At 42.1% G+C, this 23,479-nt stretch overlaps 1 protein-coding gene and 1 non-coding gene across 2 annotated transcripts; both read left to right on the forward strand.

Moving 5' to 3' along the window:
- The first annotated feature begins 1,125 nt into the window (after positions 1–1,125).
- Positions 1,126–1,200, forward strand: Trnas-cga. The gene has a single exon. It is a non-coding gene; the product is annotated as a tRNA-Ser (tRNA).
- Positions 1,201–11,736: 10,536 nt separating this feature from the next.
- Positions 11,737–12,558, forward strand: LOC124622717. Its single transcript, XM_047148508.1, has one exon. The coding sequence runs from the start codon at positions 11,737–11,739 to the stop codon at positions 12,556–12,558; it is 822 nt and encodes a 273-aa protein (XP_047004464.1).
- Positions 12,559–23,479: the final 10,921 nt, after the last annotated feature.

Genomic DNA, 23,479 nt, shown 5'->3' on the forward strand with positions numbered 1-23,479 from the left:
ATGTCGTTGTCAGAATTCTTAAATGTTTTGAATTTACGTGTAGTAATGAACAGCTTATAGTCAAAATCATCATGTCGGCGAGTCGCACATCGCTCATTGTTACTTCGTTTCGGCAGTTGCATCTCAAAATCCAATCGCCTTGCCAATTTCTTTCATAATTTCCGAAGTGTCCTGTGTTATTATTTTGTGGTTGTTCCGTATTTCTATGTCCCTCTTCCCATACTGGAGCGCGAGTGTCCTCTGAAATATGTAATTCTTGTATGCCAAATGATCTTGTACTTCCCGGATTTCTCTTTTGTACTGTGTATTTATTTGATTTTGATTTAGTTTTTAATTTTCTAATTTGTTCATACTCTCCAGCGTCCGTGAAGGCTACAGGTCTTGTGTCATTCAGATCATCATGTACCTTTGTAGATAAGTTAGTGAACTGATCTGCAAGTTCGGCTACTTTGTCCGTTAGTGAAATGATTTCCTCTGTGTGTTTTTCTGGACCAAGTTTCAGAGTGTCCATTTGTGTTGAAATCGTATCTACTGTGTCCTTCAAGTTTTCCTGAGTTTTTGCAACTTGCGTAACCGAATCGGTAGATCCCACTGAGTCAATTTTAGCTTGCAAGGTGTCGTGATTTTCATGAACAATAGTTTGCAGTTCTTTTATGGCTGCTTCGTGATTCTGTAATGCATTTTCATGACGCGAAAAAAGAGGTTGGAAATGCTCACAAATTTGTGTTTTTACGTCATTACAGACTTTTTGACATTTCGATTCAATGTTATGTAACTCAGTAGTTAAATCTTCACGTGTTTGTTCAAGTGTGGTGCCTAACTTCCGAAGATTTTGTTCCATTGTGTCTAACTTTTGATGATTCTGTTCCATTGTGTCTAACTGTTGCTGTCCAGAATGAGATTTTCACTCTGTAGCGGAGTGTGCGCTGATATGAAACTTCCTGGCAGATTAAAACTGTGCGCCCGACCGAGACTCGAACTCGGGTCCTTCGCCCTTCGCGGGCAAGTGCTCTACCAACTGAGCTACCGAAGCACGACTCACGCCCGGTACTCACAGCTTTACTTCTGCCAGTACCTCGTCTCCTACCTTCCAAACTTTACAGAAGCTCTCCGGGCGTGAGTCGTGCTTCGGTGGCTCAGTTGGTAGAGCACTTGCCCGCGAAAGGCAAAGGTCCCGAGTTCGAGTCTCGGTCGGGCGCACAGTTTTAATCTACCAGGAAGGTTCAACTGTTGCTATGTTTGTCTCTGGTGTTGTTCCATTGTGTCTAACTTTTGAAGATTTTGTTCCATTGTGTCTAACTTTTGAAGATTGTGTCCCATTTGTTTCTGATTTTGTTCAAGCGTTGTGTCTAACTTTTGTAGCCTTTGTCCCATTTGTTGCATTAACTGTAATAACAGTGCACTGGTGTCTGAAACATGTACCTCAGTGCTAATCGGCAGTGAACTTGAACCGGCAATATTAGCATTTTGAAAAGCTGAAAATGTGTCTTGATTTATTTGAGAAAACGTTGAGGACGCAAATCCTGAATCTACAGTATTTGCAAGATTGTGTCTTGTCATTTCGGAATCCTGAGGCGAGCTGTTCCCGACCGATCGATCGATAATGCTTCCCTGTTCACTAATCGTTTCACTGCCTACACCATTATTTGCAGCTCGCTTCATTTCCCTATGCACAGTTACCAAATTACCACTTTGAACATTAGTTAATTCATTACATGGTGGCGCTAACACACTGCTTTCCTCTTCACTGTCATTTCTCAGTTTACTTTGGAGCCTAGTATTACGTTTTTCACACGCCATTATTGTCACAATATTTCATACGACAACACATAAAAAACACAATTTGAAGAGAAAAAATAATAGAACACATTACCATAGCACTGAAAATAATATCTAGTTAATTGCAAGCGCAGCTGCGAAATACTTGGTGAAAATTTACATGCGTGCAACACCTGTTTTAATGTACAACAATGAAAGATTGCAACTACAAAGGAGATTCTCTCTACAATTACGCGATAGCAATAAACAAAATCTACACTAATTACACAAACTACAAGAAAAAAATCAGAAGATTCCAGTGAGTTATCCTCGGCTAACGGTCTAAGTATGAAACGTCCTCTAAGAACAATTATACATGACTGTGCTTAAACTGACACACAATATTTTTTAGCGCAACGCAATCTGACTTTCAAAAATCCCTACAAGAGAATGGCCCTGACTAACATTAACCTATACGTTTCACAAATCACTTACCTCACAAAAATTTGGTTACTCGAAATACTGCAATACAGCGAGCACCACTACTGCCAGCTAAATAAAAGATTCAAACTACGGAAGGCACTAACTACTGATAGGCATCGTTAGCAAATGATAGATTTTAATAGAGAACAAACAATGTATTTACCTTAATAGTCATAATATATATAGCAGTTCATGACATCCAGTCTTACAAATTTCAAAACTCCGCCATCTCTCTCCCCACATCCAGCACTGCTGGCGGCTCACATCCAACTGCGCAACGCTACGCGCTGTTAACAGCCAACAGCCCAACACTACAATGGTGAATATTACAACAATGCCACCCAGCCACGGACTGCACACAGCACAGCCAGTGATTTTCATACAGAGCGCTACACGACGTTACCAATATAAAAACCTAAACAGCCTACTTACACTGTTACGTCCGCCCCTCGTGGTCTCGCGGTAGCGTTCTCGCTTCCCGAGCACGGGGTCCCGGGTTCGATTCCCGGCGGGGTCAGGAATTTTTCCTGCCTCGAGATGACTGGGTGTTATTGTGTCGTCATCATCATTATCATTCATCCCCATTACGGTCGGAGGAAGGCAATGGCAAACCACCTCCACTAGGACCTTGCCTAGTAAGGCGGCGCGGTTCTCCCGAGTCGCTCCCCTACGCTCTGTAAAAGAAGTATGGGACTCATCATCATCATCATCATCATACATTATTTATATATATTTATTTATTATTTATTCTATATACATTATTTATTATTATTATATATTTCTATATACATTATTGTATACATTCGATCTCGATGGTGCGAACCTTTGTGATCATCTGGCGTGCAAGTTTATGGTTTGTTCTGAACATTTGGCGAATGTCGACGATGCCGACTCTGTGAACTGTAATTCATGCATTCGATACAAGGCAGATATCTACACCTCCCGGACACTCATTTTCCGTCGCCCTTCTGATGCACATGGTGAGTCATTAGCAGCCAATATTTTTCCTCTCATAATTGTTAACACAACATTTTCAAATGAGCCTTACTAAAGACTGAACATTCGATCTCTCACTCTAAGGCTCCCTTCTGAGTCAAGGCTGCTTCAGTTCTGCTGGCGCCGGCTGTGACCTAGAAACCCTCAAACAGTTTACATCATGACATTAGGCATACAGTGATTAATTTCCACATAAAACCTTTATCCATGACCGTCACATAAGAAAATATTATTCTAAGCACTCTCGTGAGAAAGCAGTAATAATTACGTATCTGTGACCTCAAAAAACATAGCCGTTGAGATTCTAAGCAAATACTCAGGCTCTTACCCCTTCCAACACTGTGAATTCTTTACAGATATATACAAATATGAGTTTGGCTCCGTACGCCAGAAATGGTTTACGTCAACGAGTTCAGGCTTCTTGGACACATAACAACGTTATAAAATATTTTATGATAAAAGTAACGTTACATCAATCTACTAATATTAACAAGGTTTATTCGAAAAAAGTTGTTTTTAGCAAGATTAACCACTGTTAGCGGACGTGCAGGTAGTTTACATTGTTATATTTCCAAGGCATCCGTGGATGCTAGACGGAATTTGCTCTACTTACATTGAGCAAGTACACTGCTGGACATTAAAATTGCTACACCACGAAGATTAGGTGCTACAGACGCGAAATTAAACCGACGGGAAGAAGCTGCTGTGATATGCAAATGATCAGCTTTTAAGAGCATTCACACAAGGTTGCCAACGGTGGCGACACCTACAACGTGCTGACATGAGGAAAGTTTCAAACCGATTTCTCATACACAAACAGCAGTTGATCGGTGTTGCCTCGTGAAACGTTGTTGTGATGCCTCGTGTAAGGAGGTAATGTGCGTACCATCACGTTTCCGACTTCGACAAAGGTCGGATTGTAGCCCATTGCGATTGTACTTTATCGTATCGCGACATTGCTGCTCGCGTTGGTCGAAATCCAATGACTGTTAGCAGAATATGGAATCTGTGGGTTCAGGAGGATAATATGGAACGCCGTGCTGGATCCCAACGGCCTCGTATCACTAGCAGTCGAGATTGCACGCATCTTTTCCGCATGTCTGTAACGGATCGTGCAGCCACGTCTCGATCCCTGAGCCAACAGGTGGGGACGCTTGCAAGACAACATCCATCTGCAAGAACAGTTCGACGACGTTTGCAGCAGCATGGACTATCAGCTCGGAGACTGTGACTGCGGTTACCCTTGACGCTGCATCACTGACAGGAGCGATTGCGATGGTGTACTCAACGACTATCCTGGGTGCACGAATGGCAAAAGGTCATTTTTTAAAATAAATACAGGTTTTGTTTGCAGCACTATGATGGTCGCATTCGTGTTTGGCGACATCGCGATGAACGCACATTGGAAGCGTGTATTCGTCATCGCCATACTGGCGTATCACCCGGCTTGATGGTATGGGGTGCCATTGGTTACACGTCTGGGCCACCTCTTGTTCGCACTGACGGCACTTTGAACAGTGGACGTTACATTTCAGATGTGTTACGACCCGTGGCTCTACCCTTCATTCGATCCCTGCGAAACCATACATTTCCGCAAGATAAAGCACGACCATATGTTGCAGGTCCTGTACGAGCCTTTCTGGATACAGAAAATGTTCGACTGCTGCCCAGGCAAGCACATTCTCCAGTTCACTCACCAACTGAAAACGTCTGGTCAATGGCGGCCGAGCAACTGACTCGTCACAATACGCCAGTCACTACTCTTGAAGAACTGTGGTATCGTGTTGCAGGTGCATGGTCAGCTGTACCTGTACACGCCATCCAAGCTCTGTTTGCCATAATGCCCAGGCTTATGAAGGCCGTTATTACGGCCAGAGGTGGTTGTTCTGGGTACTGATTTCTCAGAATCTATGCACTCAAATTGCGTGAAAATGTAATCACATGTCAGTCCTGGTATAATATATTTGTCCAATGAATACCCGTTTATCATCTGCATTTCCTCTTGGTGTAGCAATTTTAATGGACAGTAGTGCATACCTCGAAATTTACTGAAGCACCTTACAATCAAGTACTGTGGTTGTACTGCATGTAATCATAGTTCCTGGTTTATATTGTGGGCCTTGGTCTCTCTCTTTCTCTTTTACTGACTCCTCTCGATCAAGGTTTAGTTTAAATATGGCTTACACAATACACTTGCGTAGAACCACTTTGAAATACACAAGCATCACGAACGTAAGTTTGAAGACTACGAAACATCTCTCATTACGATTGAAAAATTCTTTACACCATCAATTATAAACACTTGTACCGGTCTTCATATATTATCTCTGTTTTTCACGTTAAAATGTTTTTTCAGCATGGGTGATATAACTGCTGTAAAATAAAATACCTTAATTAGCGTGACATGGTCTTCTTCTGGACGGTAGTCGTATCCCCTGCGAACAGTATATACAAAAGTACGCAGGTAATCTTACATTATCAGTTGGTCGATCACACATACTTTTACGTGATTTTCAGTGCTAATCGTTGCTAAACGATCGCTCAGTGCCTCTCGCTAGTGCCGCCTTTAGTCACAGATACAGCAAAAATGACCACAAACCCGGTGCTCCGTCGTGTCTCGCAAAACAACTTTACATGAGTGCTCCATAGCTGTCGGAAATCATCGCTCAATAAATCTCACTGCTGGCCTCAAATTAAAAACACACAAGTCCCAAGGCCTCCTTATCGGGAAAATTCATCCGAGCGTCTCATCCAGTGGACTCATTACTGTAATTCTTTCAATACAGCTTCATTGGCTTGAATCCCATCGGAAGTCATCCACATACTCTTCATCATTCTTCCTCAACTCCTCTTTTCTTTTCCTTTCACCATGGCTATCTAAACGGCTGTTCATTACTTGACAAAGACGTTAATGTCGGAAATGTGGTATCTATCATTCGATTTTCGACGCCTTCTGGTCTCAGTTTTTCAAATGTGATCGTGTATAATCTTCATGGCCCACAGTACACACGGAAAAGTTATGGATAGTAAACTTATCATTGCGTGACCTCCTCTTGTTTCCAGTATCACTCTACCAACCGCGTTCTTTGCTTATTTTGTGGTCTCTTATCACACCAAACCAGTATTTATTTTCTGAATACAACTACATGTCCGCATTCCAACACTTCAATGCTCACAAACTCTTCTACCGCACATACAGAACACAAAATACCTCCCAGTTACGTAATTCCTATGCTTCTTACAATGCACAAAATACTTCCGAATTATTTAATTTCTTAAGTTCCTAAACTTACACTAACTAAAACTTGTTAATACGCGGAGTGTGATATCATCCAAAGATCGTAGAATCATTCCAGAGCTGCCAAAGGACATCGATATCGCTGGCGAATGGGGAGGTTGTAGAAGAAACACCATCTCTCTCGGCACAACAGCACCATCTCAGATCTAAATGTACTCTTGCAGATGCTGAACATGATACTTCAAGAGAACAGCTTGTTAATTAGTGTATCAAGTGATGCTTTAATAGTCAGTGACAGTTTTAACTATCAGCCTCTTCTGTAACAAAACAGCCGGCCGCTGGTGGTCGAGCGGTTCTGGCGCTACAGTCTGGAACCGCGCGACCGCTACGGTCGCAGGTTCGAATCCTGCCTCGGGCATGGATGTGTGTGTTGTCCTTAGGTTAGTTAGGTTTATGTAGTTTTAAGTTCTAGGGGACTTATGACCTCAGCAGTTGAGTCCCATAGTGCTCAGAGCCATTTGAACCATTTGTAACAAAAGATCATATCACCTCAGGTAAACAGTGTCATCATTCATGTAATAAAGTGAATCAATGTTTCGACTGTTTTAGTTCCCATGAGTCGTCTCTCGCCGCAAATGAGGAACCGCCAGTTATTTCGAGATGGTTGTAATTTCATCTGGTCATAAGAAAACGAATGTTCCAGCAGATTCATTTCGTCTAACGGCAAAGTGTGACACTCAGCTATCGACTGTCTCGATTCCACTTCATTTTCTGATCGGTTTCTTCGTGGATTTTGGCTCCGTACATCAAAAGCTTCTGCGGTCTCTCTTTTCTGGCCATCATGTCCTCTCTGATTCCACCTATCATCTGTTCTATATGGCTGAATCCACGAATCCAGTATTTTTGTTCCGCTGATTACCCATTTTTCGAGCTGGATGTCTCCCTCGCCACTTCGGAATCGGTGGCCCATATCGTGGTAAGTCTGTACCAAATGCACTGTTTCTCCGATCTCGGTTTCCCGATCGTAGCGAAGTTCTCTAAGCAGAAACAAGAATGTGTCTGCAACGTCAATATAACGACCAATTAATGCAGTGGCTTTTGAATACGGTTCGGGAGTTTGGTTTGTCATATCCGCATCAGCTCCTTTGCCTCTAACGGTGTGTCCAAAACCTGGTTTCTCCCGACCATTTCTCTGAATTACTGAGTCGGATTTCGAAACTTCGAACTTGCGTAAGGCTCCATCACTAAAATGTATGGTCTGATATTTTCCTGTGTTTTTTTCCCCAGAATTCTTCCTGAAAAGCGTATTTAAACTAGTCATAAGTATTGGACTTTCATGGATCACGCGCATTGTTGCGGCTGCCTCTCCACAAAGATGTGTGCAAATATAAAGTTGGTTTTATAATCTGCGCACCAAGATCTAGGAAGACAGTCCTGAAACTACTCAATCCCAATTTAGGGGTGTAGACTGTTGATCTGTCCATAAAGAGAGCGTACTTTCGATCAGGAAAAAAATTGTTTACTATCGTCGCCCTCGTCCACGCCCTGAGAATTTGTTTACACTGATGCAGCTGATTGCACGTTCACAATAGGTGATGGACAATCACCATGTGCTGGACAGTCTGTCTGTCAATTTTATCAATTCGTCCTCCTCTTTGCGCCTATCTTCTCATCTCATCAAAAATTCACCGATTCGCGTACTGTTTGTCGAACCACTGTGTCGTTAGCTCTGTTTAATAACTACACCAACGCCTCACAATTGGCACACCGGATATAGGCTTCAATTGCTTTAAATTGAAACAGAATTTTTATTTCTTCATTATCTTTTAAATTAACAGGGATGATCCTATCCAAATTCGGGTCATTATTTGATGACTATTCCTACACTGGCTTCTTATCTTGATAAACGTTATGCGTGACTACGTGCTTCCATTACTTATTTTTTTGTAAGTCCTTTTGTAGCTCAACAGTCGCGTCTTTCCCAGCGTCACTCATCGTGTCCAGCTTATTTTCGGGGTTGTTTGTCGCATCCTAGATGATCTCTTACGTCCTCTCTTCAGATCTCTTAACATCTCCCCCAATTTTTTGTCTAATTACTCCCTTCGTGCGTCACACTCTTGTGCGTAACCTGTTAACTGTTGTTCTAGACTTAAAACGATCATTATGTTTCTGGAATAGCTCTTGAACTCTTAAAACTTTCATAATTTTTATCGTCTTGTTTCTTGAAATTTTTGTCTGTACTTGTGAAATTTTCGTCTATCTTTTTGGCCCTTTATCAGAAACATTCTCCTGCTGTTTTGAAATTGTCAAGAATGATTTGCATCATGTTAGGAGTTGCCGGTGAAGAAAAATATGGAGCGCGCTTGGCAAAACCGTTTGTCATGATTTTGTGGGCACAGGTTACGGAATCTTCCATTGGTTGCTTCCTTTAACACCTCTGCTTTTGATTCTTCTACACACCATGCACGCAATTTCACTACGAGCAGCTTGTGTGGTACAGTGCCAAAAGCCTTCCGGAAATCCAGAAATACGGAATGATGAACTTAATTTTGGTGGCAAACCAATGTGTTTGAGATGTTGCACTACACTCACACATTGTGGGAATCTGAACCATAAATAATTCTAGCGCTGTCATGAAACGCAATTGACATATAATGAAATTAAATCTGTTCCGTAGGATCTCCTCATTTGAAGTAGCTCACTTTACAGAATAAAGGATTACACGGCCGGTGCTCTTAATTCCCTCGGCCGTGAAGACCAATTACCAAACAGTGCTATAATGCGTAGTAGTAGCTGTAAGGGAGTAAATATTCCCCCTTTTATAAAATCTGTTGTATTCTGTTAGAATATAACCTTACATCTGCATCCAGATCCGGCAAACTATCGATACTCTGTGGCGGAATTATCATGTTTTACACTTTCTACTACGTTTTCTACTCGTATAACCGAGAAAGAACATATGCTTAACTCCACGTTCATTTGTTTTATTCTTATTTTAACTTCACTGGCATTTCACCACAAACGTGAGGGACGAAGTAATAGTGCTTATATAATTCGGGCATTTTAAAAGTAATATTCTCTAAGATACACGGCACTTACAGCGTTTGGCATTGGAATTGGATGGGCACCCTTTTGACCTTCTCTACTTCCTCTATGAATTCTATCAAAGCTACAGAATGGCGATCAATACCCAGTAATCGGCTCACCGGTATGTTTAGAAGTTAACCCTTTACACTCCAGTAGTAAGATTTCAATGAATCGCAATGGGCCATCGGGTACACACAAAACTCTTTATTCTTGTGATATGCCGTTTCACGTCAAATCGTTGTGGATGTATATTCCTAATTTACAACATATTTTTTGAAAATGTTTTGTATTCTAGCTGCGGAATCATGGGAAGCTCTTATGTATTTTATACACGGGGGTGTGTTGAGAAGTAATACCCCCATATTTTTTATGTAAAAACTCTTAAGACCTTTCAAATAAAACAAACGTTATTAACATTCTACATCATTATTCTTCATATCTACGTATTTGTTTCTCAGCATAGTCACCCTGGTGACGAACACAGTTCTCCCAACGAGAGACGTGTTTGTTTATTCCGTCACTGTAGGGAATTTGTGGTAAGATCTTATGGGACCAAACTGCTGAGATCATCGCTCCTTAAGCTTAGACACTACTTAATCTAACTTAAATTAGCTTACGCTAAGGACAACACACTCACCCATGCCCGAGAGAGGAGTCGAACCTCTGATGGGAGGGAGCCGCGCCGAACTTTACCAGACGCCCAGACCGCGCGGCTACCCCGCGCGGCCCGCCACTGTAGAATATTTGTTGACAGACCACAACCTCATATGTGGCTGCACTGCTTCTTGACTATCAAAGTGAAGTCATCGAAGGTGGTCTTTAAGTTCTGGAAACAGATGAAAATCGTATGCAGTCAAGTCCTGACTTGGTCGAGGACGATCGATGACAGTGAAACCAAGGCGTCGGAGTGTTGCGCATGTCGCAGGGCAGGGGTGTGCTAATGCTGAAGGAGAGAGTGCTCTTTTGTGGACGAACTCTGCGAATTCGAACTCTAACACAGCACGCCGTTTCACACGCAGCGACAGTAGTACGGTGCGCACCGCCACGTTACGCGCTAAAATTCCGAGCCCCCTAGTGGCAGATGGCTGCAAATACGTAGGAATGGAGAATAATGTTTTGTTTAACAAGTTTTAAGAGTTTTTACATAATCATTCGGCAAATTCATTCGTTTTCGGCACTCTATTGTACAAACTAAGAGGGTAAGTCAAATTAAAACCTTAAATATTCTTTTAAATATTATTTATTGTGCAGAAGTAGTACAAAGCTGTATTACTTTCCAGCATAATTTCCGCCACGCTCAATGGAAGTCCACCAGCGCTCACATAGTGCATAAATTCCTTAAGAAAAAAATTCTTTTGGTAGTCCGCGCAGCCCCTCATGCACCGCGTGGCGTACCTCTTCATCACAACGGAACTTCTTTCCTCCCATTGCGTTTTTGAGTGGTCCAAACATGTCACTTTGTGATGAGGAATGGCCCCATTCCTTGCTCGCTCTCTTCGTTTCCGGTTGATGGAAGTGGACCCAGGTTTCGTCCCCAGTAACGATTCCTGCAAGGGAGCCATCACCTTCTCGTTCAAAGCACCGAAGAAGTCCTTCACAAGCATCAACAAGTGTACGGACCAAGGACTGATCTGTACACATGCTGCTATGTCATTCAGTGTTACTCGGCGGTTTTCCTTCACTGTGGCTACAACTGCTACAAAGTTCTGTGGAGTCACAACTCGTTGTGCCTGACCTGGACGAGGAGCATCTTCCACTAAAGACACACCATTTGCGAACTTCCTACTCCAATCGTAGACTTGCTGCTGTGACAAACATGCACCACCATACTGACATTTCATTCGTCAATGAATTTCAATAGGTTTCACACCTCCACTACGCAAAAACCGAATAACAGAGCGCTGTACTCCTCTGGTGCAAGTCGCAAGTGGAGACGCCATTTTTATGCTGATACTGCGACGGTATGTGTGGATCTGCATTAGGCTGCCACCTACAGGCCATTCTGCACGCTCTTCGTAGCACGTTTACCAACTTACAGGATATTGGCGCGAAATTTCGGTTTTTTATTACAAATTTAAGGTTTTCATTTGACTCACCCTCATAACTGAGGATCTTATGGAGAGTAGTAGTTTTATACATACCGTGTGATTCTTTTAACAGGAAGCCCGGACGCGATGTCGCAGAACGTACCCTGGTCAGGTACTGGACTGTGGATAAATGCTCGTGTTCTTGCGCTTGCTGGTATGTGGAGACCGCCATGGATCCAGCCAAAGTGGTATCTGCTGTACAGAGCATGGGTGCTCTTCACACTCTTCAGCTTCCTCGTCGCTCAGATTCAGGCCCTCTGGCACTTCTGGGGAAACATTGACAAAATCACCCACGACACATGTCTTATGATCAGCATAATTCTAAGTCTAATAAAATTCTTTAGCTTCGTTTTGAGACAAGAAGAATTTTTTCGCATGGTGCAGAGAATAGACGATATCAGCGCGGAACAAAAGAAGACTGGCGATTCAGAAACAATCTCTATCCTCGACGCATCGTACAGATCTGCGAGAGCTGTCACGCTGTACATGACTTTTCTGGGAGGGTCTATGCCTGGCGTGTGGGCTACAATTCCCAGTATCATGCGGAAGCTCGGCGTATTTCCACCGGAGAGGGAACTTCCTGCCACGGCCTGGTACTCCAGCAGGGACACCCAGACACCGTACTACCAAATACTCAGCACGCTGCAGTACTTCAGTATGCAATACAGTTTCTTCACTGCGGTGGGTCCAGACTTGCTTTTTGTATCCATGATAATCCACGCAGCTGGTCAACTGGAGGTTCTCAATGCTAGACTGAGACGTGTTGGGAAAATGAGTGGAAACCTCAGCACTACCAGTACTAAACAGCAGAAGACAGAGGAGGAACTTTCGGTCGAAGTTTCCAGTGGCGAGGTGATGTGGAAAGATCTCTGCAGCTGCATCGAGCACCATCAGGACGTCATAGAGTGAGTATGCATTGCAAGGTACATGTTAAATGGCCCCTTTTGATAAAAAATATAGTCGCAAAATGTCTAAGCATTTAAACCCGCATTCATTGTGACGATAAGTCAATTTAAAAATCAAGTATTGTCCTACATCCTGCGTACGAATGCCTTTTCGATTTACAGGCTGATTAAGGAAGTTGAAAGGCTTGTGAGCAAAACAGTTCTCCTTCAGTTCATGGGAGCTACTGTCATTATTTGCGTCACACTCTACCAAAGTTCTACGGTATGTTCTATGTCCATCAACCGCTTAAATGAGTTTTATTTTTCTCTTCCATACGCACATCACTGCAACTGGCACACATTTGTATATGTAGTAATGAATTTCCTGTTGTAATTTATGTATATCGTTCCATTTCTAGAATACCGAGAACATTGCAGCGCTCTTGATGCTGCAAGGATACTTGGGACTCATCATGTACGAAGTATTTATGTATTGCTGGTACGCTGAAGATATATTATATCAGGTAAGTCACTACAACAGTTTTATAGATACGGTTCTTTCTGTCTAGCATACGATTTTCATTCTTTGTACAATTTCTGTCATCTTACATGACAAAAAGAAAGGTACCACTGTTAGACGTATTTGGAGTAAATAAGTAAGTTCATTTCCGAGGATACAGATAAAAGTTTTTAACGTTATTTTTATTCATGTGGACATGAAGTGTGACGTAAAATTGTTTCTTGCCTGAGAGGTTTCCTAGCAGTAATTCCTATTCTATTACTTTGCTCTTGATTCGAGCTGATCGTTTGAAGCAAAATAAAACGTAGGGGGCGTCAGGATCCGACGTTCCCGCTTCAACATTTCCTTAAAGAAGTTTGCTGTGATGGAGAACGTACTGATGAGCTAAAAAATTACACCCCTTGCTCAATACCGTGTTGATTCTCCTTTGACGGCAATACAGCAGAGGTTGTAAGTAGCATGGATTCAAAAACTCCGTCGTACGTTTCAAGACACATTAGACACGGTATATCCATCACAGGTCACGCAATTTTCCTAAAGTATGTGGCAGTGATCTATGGCGACGTGCTCGCGCCCAGTATTATCAAACATGTGTTGCATCGGATTCAGGTCAGAAGAATTTCGTGGCCAAGAGACGAACATGACATCGCCATCTGGCTCCTCAAGCTACTGTAACACAATTCTGTAATTGTGACACGGACAGTCAGCCTTATAGACGATTCTATCGCTGTCGGGCATGAGATAAGGCATGAAGCGATGCAGCTGGTTCGCAATAATCTTCCTGTAGTCCACAACCGTCACTGTGTGTTCGATTCCTACCGCGGTTCCTGTGGGAGGCCATGTGAATGTTCGGCATAGCATGATGCTGCCACCACAAACTTCCATCCTTTGCGCGTAGAATGTTTTGATCAGTAGTTCGGCTGGTTGACAGAATATTTTGTCCTATCATCGACTTGTATCGAGATACATGATTCACCCAAACGGGGGGCACATTTCCACTGATTTCTGTTCTAAGCCCACTGACATCGTAACTGACGTTGTCGTACAACCAACATGTAATCACGTAGAGGTCTTTTGCTGCGGATCCCCATGTTTGTTTAACAATGTCCACTGAACGATATGCTCCGAAACACTTCTTCCAGAAAGCTGGTAGTCTGCGTACCGACTCGACACACTGCTCAGAGTGTAGGGTGCACACATAGAACGCAGGTTAGCTTGCTAGCCAAGGTCCAGCAGTCCCATTACGAGTACAAGGTCGTGTGTGCTCCATTAGATGTGCAGATATTCTCACATGTTCTTGCAAAATCTATGCATTAAAAATATTGAGTTGTAAGTTGTTTATAGCTATATGGCAGATTCATAGTGAAGTGTCTATCATTTCCTTGGTGGTCATAGTTATTGTAATATTTCACATTTCCGTAAGACACTGCACAAAATTCGAAATAGTTGCAATGCAAAAAAAGGGTCGCCATAAATTTGCGTTTGGGTCATATTGGACTATATATTTATGTGTATGATATGTATCAACCATTTTGAATTTTTCTTTTAACTTCGTAGAGGCTCAAAATCTGCTTCCAGTGTCGAGAAAATGGATTTTATCTATCACATTCACTTCCCATATCACCTGCTGAGGATGGAATATTCGTAACATTTCTTACACCTCCTAAACAGCTCGAGGTACTCAAATGAGATTTTGGCAAATGATAGCACGCAAAGAGGAGAGTAAGTAGCCAAATGGTTAACTTATAGAACTTTCTTAACCAAGGTGAGATAGCAGAAGCTATTTTCTTCATTTTTTTGGAACCTATACTGCAATTTTGTTTAAGTTATCGACACCTAGTGAAAAGGAGATTTGCTAGTAAGAAAATAAATTTAAAATTTCTTGTCCTATTTTACTGAAAACTAATACAATCAGCTTTTCTGTTAGCTATTAACCACTCTTGTAGCCAGCTGCTTGTTTGATATGAACTTCTGTTTCATTATTCTGTCACAATAGCTACTGCTAGTTGAGTTTGTGCAAATTATACTGTGTTTTGAAAAAAGAAACAACATGAACCCTTTCAATATGAGAAATGTAGCCACTGCTCACAAACAATGATGCCTCTTCGAAAGAGAAGAGGCATACAGGTCAGACAAAATAAATCACTAGTTCTGTTGTAATTTTGACTGATTTTTTTCCTGTTCTTCATGTGAGAAAGATGAAGTACTTCGTAATCAGTGGTGTACCATACTTTTGTTCCTATGCCTGTTCATAGTGAAGTGATGAAGTTCTTCACCTGGAGTATCGCTTCCAGAATGAAATTTTTTGCTCTACAGATGCGTGTGCGCTGATGTTAAATTTCGTGGCAGATTAAAACTGTGCAGGATCGTGACTCGAACTTGGGACCTTTACATTTCGCGGGCAAGTTCTTAGCCGACATTCCTGCAAGTTTCGCAGAACTTCTGTGACGTTTGGAAGGTAGGAGATGAGGTAGTGACGGAGATATGGTTATGAGGAGATGCTGTGAGCTCTACTTGGGTAGCTCACTCGGTCGAGCACTTGCCTACGAAAACCAAGGGGTCGAGTTCGAGTCTTGGCTTAGAACAGAACTCTCGACTTCTCATTAGAAGAAACATCATCATTTACTAGTGGTGGACCGTGGTCGCAGCATTTTGGTTCATCAGTGGAAGTGATCCCAAGTCACTAATTACTAAACACACAGGAACCCACAGTTCCTGTATGAGATATATTTCTGAAATATGTTGTACGATTACTAAATTACATAGTTTTTAAGCTCCGATAACAAGTTATGTACTATCTCGACAAAAGTTTTTCCTGTGTGATATCATACAAGTATTCAACTGTTTTTTGAGAGTCATCAGTTCTCCGAGTAATGTAAAACCAGAAACAACTCTGCATATTCAAACAACGTCATTATTACTAGATGCGACGTTTGAAGTTCACTTTATAAGTAAACTTGACTTACAGATCTTTATCTGATATGCCAGCAATTGCGTTTTACATATCTATACTGCCTTAGTCACCTCTTGTATTAACATCTATTTAATTCAGTCGAACGTAGTGATTACTGATACAATTACACTCTTATTAACATGAACACGCAATTTACAACTTACACGCTTGATGTCTCGGAATGAATAGTGTCCAATAAATATCTAGCTGTCAGATGATACGTTACTCTTGTCCCGTCCGCTCCCTTATTGTCTTCCTTCGAATATCTTCATACACTCGCAGGAATAAATATGAAAACTTGTAGATACATCCAAACGTAATACTGATTAAGAAAATTTTATATACACATATTCCTGCGAATCACGTAATAATGTGAGGGAAAGCGCGCGAGCAAGCCCCTGTACGAAACATGTATCTTTACTTCTTTGCAGAACTCTCGACTTGCTGAGTCCGCCTACTCATGCGGGTGGCCCGGCGCACCTCTGAAGCTGCAGCGCGCGTTGGTGGTCGTCATCTGCAGGACGCAGAAGCCACTCGGATTGACGGCCGGCAAATTCTACTACGTATCGAGAGAAACGTTTGTCCGGGTAAGTGCAGCAGGGTAACCGAGCTGTAAACGTGGTTATATTAACGTAAGAGGGCAAAACACACTTAAAATACACTACTGGCCATTAAAATTGCTACACCAAGAAGAAATGCATATGATAAACGGGTATTCATTGGACAGATATATTTTAATAGAACTGACATGTGATTACATTTTCACGCAATACGGGTGCATAGATCCTGAGAAATCTGTACCCAGGACAACCACCTCTGGCCGTAATGATGGCATTGATACGCCTGGGCATTGAGTCAAACAGAGCTTGGATAGCGTGTACAGGTACAGCTGCCCATGCAGCTTCCACACGGCAACACAGTTCATCAAGAGTAGTGACTGGCGTATTGTGACGAGCAAGTTGCTCGGCCACTATTGACCAGACGTTTACAGATGGTAAGAGGTCTTGAGAATGTGCTGGCCAGTCGAACATTTTCTGTATCCAGAAAGGCCTGTACGGGACCTGCAGCATGCGGTCGTCCATGATCCTTCTGAAATGTAGGGATTCTTAGGGATCGAATGACGGGTAGAGCCACGGGTCGTAACACATCTGAAATGTAACGTCCACTGTTAAAAGTGCCGCCAATGCGAACAAGAGGTGACCGAGACGTGTAACCAGTGGCACCCCATACCATCACACCACACCGGGTGACACGCCAGGATGTCGATGACGAATACACGCTTCCAAAGTGTGTTCTCCGCGATGTCGCCAAACACGGATGCGACCATCATGATACTGTAAACATAACCTAGATTCAATCGAAAAATGACGTTTTGCATTCGTACACCCAGGTTCGTCGTTGAGTACACCATCGCAGGCGCTCCTGTCTGTGATCCAGCGTCAAGGGTAACCCCGGGCATGGTCTCCGAACTGATAGTCCATGCTGCTGCAAACGTCGTCGAACTGTTCGTGTAGATGGTTGTTGTCTTGCAAACGTCCCCATCTGTTGACTCAGGGATCGAGACGTGGCTGCACGATCCGTTAAAGCTATGCGGATAAGATGCCTGTCAAGTTGACTGCTAGTGATACTAGGCCGTTGGGATCCAGCACGGCGTTCCGTATTACCCTCCTGAGCCCACCGATTCCATATTTTGCTAATAGTCGTTGGATCTCGACCAACGCGAGCAACAATGTCGCCATACGATAAACCGCAATCCGCAATAGGCTACAATCCGACCTTTATCAAAGTCGGAAACGTGGTAGTACGCATTTCTCCTCCTTACACGAAGCATCACAACAACGTTTCACCAGGCAACGCTGTTTGTGTATGAGAAGTCAGTTGGAAACTTCTCTCATGTCAGCACGTTGTAGTTGTCGTCACCGGCGCCAGCCTTGTTTAAATGCTCTGAAAAGCTAATCATTTACATATCACAGCATCTTCTACCTGTCGGTTAAATTTCACGTCTGTTGCACGTCAGCTTCGTGGTGTAGCAATTTCAATGGCTAGTATGTTAAGATGGAATTGTCGTTCGTAGACAACATGGTAACTGTGCACAAACTCCAATTTTGCTTCACCTCGTTTCCTTTAGGGACAGTGCTTCGATGTAGCAACACTGCTGCAATAATTAGAGGTAAAGTACATCGTAGGTGACTTTAAAACTGTGTAATGGACGAGCATTTGAACCTGTCTCTCTGTCTTTGTCAGAAAGTGTAATACTTCAGAGAGAAACTTACTGACCAGCTCAAGATTTCATGTTTGCCGTGTTGATTGTATAGGACTCCCGCGAGCTAGATAATCCTTAATGCTGAAGGTGTCACTTAATGGCCAAGCGAATACTGCTTGATATCTAAAACTGTTTCAATATTATCAGCATTTTCAGCAGGCCAGATTACTTCGTTCTAGAGGAATATAGTAGGATGGTTTAAGAGATGTTCACTCTTACTTCATTCCGTAGCAGCCATCGGATAGTTTCCTTTTATTTTTTTAGGTCCTTATACCTCTGACACGGTGCCCCTTGAATTCCTCTCTTGTGCCAACCTCTTCAGATAATAGTAGCACTTGCCGCCTGGGTCTTCAGTCACTTGTTGGGTGTATTCCAGTGTTTTCTCTTATTATTTTTACACTCTCGTGCCCCCTCTAGTGCCATGGACGTTATTTACTCATGTTTTAACACATGTCCTATCATTATGCCCCTTTTACTTGTCATTGATCTTTAATATTCACTTTTTCGCCCATTCTACCACAATCCTCTGCATGGAAAATATTGAAATAAGCGATATCGGAATTGAAAAACAACTGCTATCACTTAGTAGCGGAAAAGCATCCGGACCAGACGAGATACCCTTAAGATTCTACAGTGATTATGCTAAAGAACTTGCCCCCTTTCTATCAGCAATTTATCGTAGATCGCTGGAAGAACGTAAAGTACCTAGCGACTGGAAGAAAGCGCAGGTCGTTCCCATTTTCAAGAAGGGTCATAAATCAGATGCGAATAATTATAGGCCTATTTCGCTTACGTCAATCTGTTGTAGAATAATGGAACATGTTTTGTGTTCTCGTATTATGACGTTCTTAGATAATACAAATCTCCTTTATCATAGCCAACATGGATTCCGCAAACAGAGATCATGTGAAACGCAGCTCGCCCTATTTGCCCAAGAAATTCACAGTGCCGTAGACACTGGCGAGCAGATTGATGCCGTATTCCTGGACTTCAGGAAGGCATTTGATACGGTTCCGCACTTAAGTTTAGTGAAAAAATACGAGCTTACGGAATATCGGACCAGGTTTGTGATTGGATTCAGGATTTCCTAGAAGAAAGAACACAACATGTCATTCTTAACGGTTCAAAATCTGCAGATGTAGAGGTAATTTCGGGAGTACCGCAGGGAAGCGTGATAGGACCTTTATTGTTTACAATATACATAAATGACTTAGTTGACAACATCGGTAGCTCCGTGAGGCTATTTGCAGATGACACGGTTGTCCACAAGAAAGTAGCAACATCAGAAGACTCGTACGTACTCCAGGAGGACCTGCAGAGGATTAATGCATGGTGCGACAGCTGGCAGCTTTCCCTAAACGTAGATAAATGTAATATAATGCGCATACATAGAGGCAGAAATCCATTCCAGTACGATTATGCCATAGGTGGTAAATCATTGGAAGCGGTAACGGCCGTAAAATACTTAGGAGTTACTATCCGGAGCGATCTGAAGTGGAATGATCACATAAAACAAATAGTGGGAAAAGCAGGCGCCAGGTTGAGATTCATAGGAAGAATTCTAAGAAAATGTGACTCATCGACGAAAGAAGTAGCTTACAAAACGCTTGTTCGTCCGATTCTTGAGTATTGCTCATCAGTATGGGACCCTTACCAGGTTGGATTAATAGAAGAGATAGACATGATCCAGCGAAAAGCAGCGCGATTCGTCATGGGGACATTTAGTCAGCGCGAGAGCGTTACGGAGATGCTGAACAAGCTCCAGTGGCGGACACTTCAAGAAAGGCGTTACGCAATACGGAGAGGTTTAGTATCGAAATTACGAGAGAGCACATTCCGGGAAGAGATGGGCAACATATTACTACCGCCCACATATATCTCGCGTAATGATCACAACGAAAAGACCCGAGAAATTAGAGCAAATACGGAGACTTACAAGCAGTCGTTCTTCCCACGCACAATTCGTGAATGGAACAGGGAAGGGGGGATCAGATAGTGGTACAATAAGTACCCTCCGCCACACACCGTAAGGTGGCTCGCGGAGTATAGATGTAGATGTAGATGTAGATTTCTCATGTTATAAGGACACCTGATCTTCAACAATCATCTCAAACGCATCGATTCTCTTCCGTCTGTCCAGCATTCAATACCATGCAATTCTCTACTCGAAACGTATATTTTCAGAAATTTCGTCCTTTTACGAAGGCCGGCATTTCATATTAGTAGGCTTGTTTCGCCCAGGAATGCCCGCTCGCTCCGTTCTAGTCTGCTTTATGTGTCCTCCTTCTTTTGTCCATAATGTGCTATTTTGTTTCCGAGGTAGCAGAATTCTGCATTTCTTCTAATTTACTATCCCCAGTTTTGATGATAAGTTTTTCACTAATCTCATCTCTTCTAGTCGCCCTCATTTCCTTCTTTCTTTGGTTTCCCCTCAGTCAATATTCTGAGGTCGTTAGGCTGTTCATTCCACTCAATAAGCTCAATAAGTCTCGAAGACTCTGTTCGCTTTCAATGAGGATATTAACGACACTAGCGAGTCTCGCCTTTGATAGCCTTTAAGGTGAATTGTAATCCGACTACGGAATCTTACTGTTATTTCGGTCCTTTGCTTCTTCGAGTCATAAACTGAACAGCTGAGGAGAAAGGTAGCACCACTGTCTTCCCTTGCTATAATGTGAGATCTTCGTTCCTCCTCTTCGGCTGTTATTGTTCCATCTTGATTTTTTTTCGTATTGTTTACTACCCGTCTATGAATATGGCTTACATCAACTTTAGAACATGCTGCGCCATGTTACATTGTTGAAACATTTCTGAAGTATGCCTTTCATTATCAAGAAAAAAGTGAGAAGTGCCACTCTGGTACATTTCGTATCCGAAAGCCAAACTGATAGTCATCTAACAGAAACTCAGCTTTTTTATCTTTTCTTCTGTATATATTTATTCTGTGTAACTAATATTCATGATGCACTGAGCTGACAGTGTGATAGTTGTCGCACGTATGTGCCATTGACGATAAAGTGTTATGTGTGTCATATTTTTTCGAATATGTTCTTGCATGTCTCCAGTATCATTCAGCTTACATACCAACTTGAATAGCTGTTTTGTGGCAACTTTATCCAATGATACTACAAATTTCTGACGAATGTTACCCATCCATTGCACCTAACTTGTTTGCAAGTCTTCCAACATTTCGTGAAACACTGACTGTAACACAAGGTTCTCTATGTCTTCCATATCGACTCTCATTTCATATTCTACATGTCATCAGAGCGGAGAACGAGAACTTACACGAGAAGAACAAGTGTCTCAGATTAGGCTCGCTTCCGTCTCAGTAGTTATATCAGCAAGCAGAAGTGCAGAATGTGGGGTACCGTAAGCCCACGAGTGACAGATTTTGGGGTAGCGTAATTCCGCGAGTGATTGTGGATGATGAGGTACATCAGTCTCCTCGAAGCCGAGTTTAGCCGATAAACAACATTTACTTGAGCAGTGACTGATAATGAACACACTTCATTGGTGAAATGTCTAGCCGACACAATAGTTAAGCACGTTCTCCTAGAGTACTGAATTTTCCTTCCTCAGAACTTTGAAAGACGTCATGCGACATCCTCACAGAACCACTGACGATAAAACGGACTTGCCACGATATTGCAGCCAGATGATAATGCGATCAGCGTTGTGAGGCTGAATTGCAATTATTTGTAAGTAGAATAATCGATCATTACATGAAGGCTGCTACAGGCGTAAAACCGTTTCAGCTATCTAAGCAGTCTACAAAGGCCAAAATGTGACGACACTAACGAGTGGTTAAGTTTCGGTGAAATCGATGAGGTTGGTTGAAGTTTCATTTTCTTGCAATAAGATTGTTATTGAAATGAAAAGAGACGATATTTGTCTACTTATTTTACTGGCAAGTGTAGTCAGCCGATTTCCACAGGAAATCTGTAAAATTTCTATCGCAGATATTGTTTTAGGACAATGTACTGTAAAGATGCATAAATTTCCCTCAAAGACACCTAACGATAAAATTCAGGGGAGCTAGTCGATTATTCTAAAATCATCATATACAGCAGGAGTGTTGGCACAAAACCTCGTTTTAACCCTCCACTCTGCTATCAGATGTGTCGAAACACGTCTCCTCGCACGTAAACCTTCAAGAATTTCGGCATCTGACGAGGCTCATCGGTTGGCTCCGTATTTGTGTGGTTTGCGGTGGCCAGATGCTGAGATTCTGCAATAAGCGTTGTCCAAGGTTGCGCTCGTGGAGAAAATAAATTTAGTTGCAAAGAACTGTTGCAACACATTTCTATACATTAGTTCTCTTTCCTAGAAGTACTCCTTCATTTTTTTTCCATTCATTATTCAATTTCACTTTTAGCATTTTTCTCCACAAACTGCAGAAACACTCGCTCAATTTTCGCTCCATCTTTTTGATTGTCCTCGATTAATAGATATGTAATACGACACTCCAGGTAAGCATTTCAAGTATCTCTTTCTTCATAATATTAGAACTCTTTTGATCGTAAGTATTCTGCTTCGTACCTCCTCCATTTAGATTCCGTTTACCGTCAGCAAACTTTATAAGTAACTAGAAGAGTTTACTTGGCCCAATCTCTTTCTTCCTAAGCAAATTCTGATGGAAACCTGATGTTCGGTTAGTCTCATTCATTTTTGGTCTATTCTACATTTATACTCATGTAATACTTTTATCTCGCTCCTGTCCATCATATAGTTCTTTCTTTGATGCAGTCAACATTGCATTATCATCTATACATGTAACAGTTTTTAACATTCCTCCTCTAACTGTCGCCCATCTGGCTTTACACATTACTTTTCTCTTTACTTCTCAGTATAAATGTGGATTAGCATTAATGGCAAACACTCGCTCCTGCCCAACACTGCCCTTCCTTTCCTTGTGTATGGTTCTTCTATCAGACATCTGTCTTCCCACTGCAGATATTTTTTTTCAGTATCTCCTGAGTGGTACTTCTGCGAAAGGTTTGAAGCTCTTTTTCGCAATTACCAAAACAGATATGTATATCCCAATAAATTGTCAACACTGTTTATCTCATCTTTCTCAAATATCCAATCGCTACTCGTGTTCCTTTTACTTTCCTGAACCCAACCTGGTCTTCCATCCGGTACTCACTTTTCCTATGCAGTTTTCTTAATAAATGAAAGTACATGACCTTTGTAATCTTGTATACATC

This window comes from Schistocerca americana, chromosome 7 (assembly GCF_021461395.2).
Source record: "Schistocerca americana isolate TAMUIC-IGC-003095 chromosome 7, iqSchAmer2.1, whole genome shotgun sequence".
Taxonomy (NCBI): domain Eukaryota; kingdom Metazoa; phylum Arthropoda; class Insecta; order Orthoptera; family Acrididae; genus Schistocerca; species Schistocerca americana.

What these genes read in the sequence shown, in the direction of transcription:
- LOC124622717 (XM_047148508.1), top strand. Translation starts at nt 11,737, where the DNA reads ATGTCGCAGAACGTACCCTGGTCAGGTACTGGACTGTGGATAAATGCT.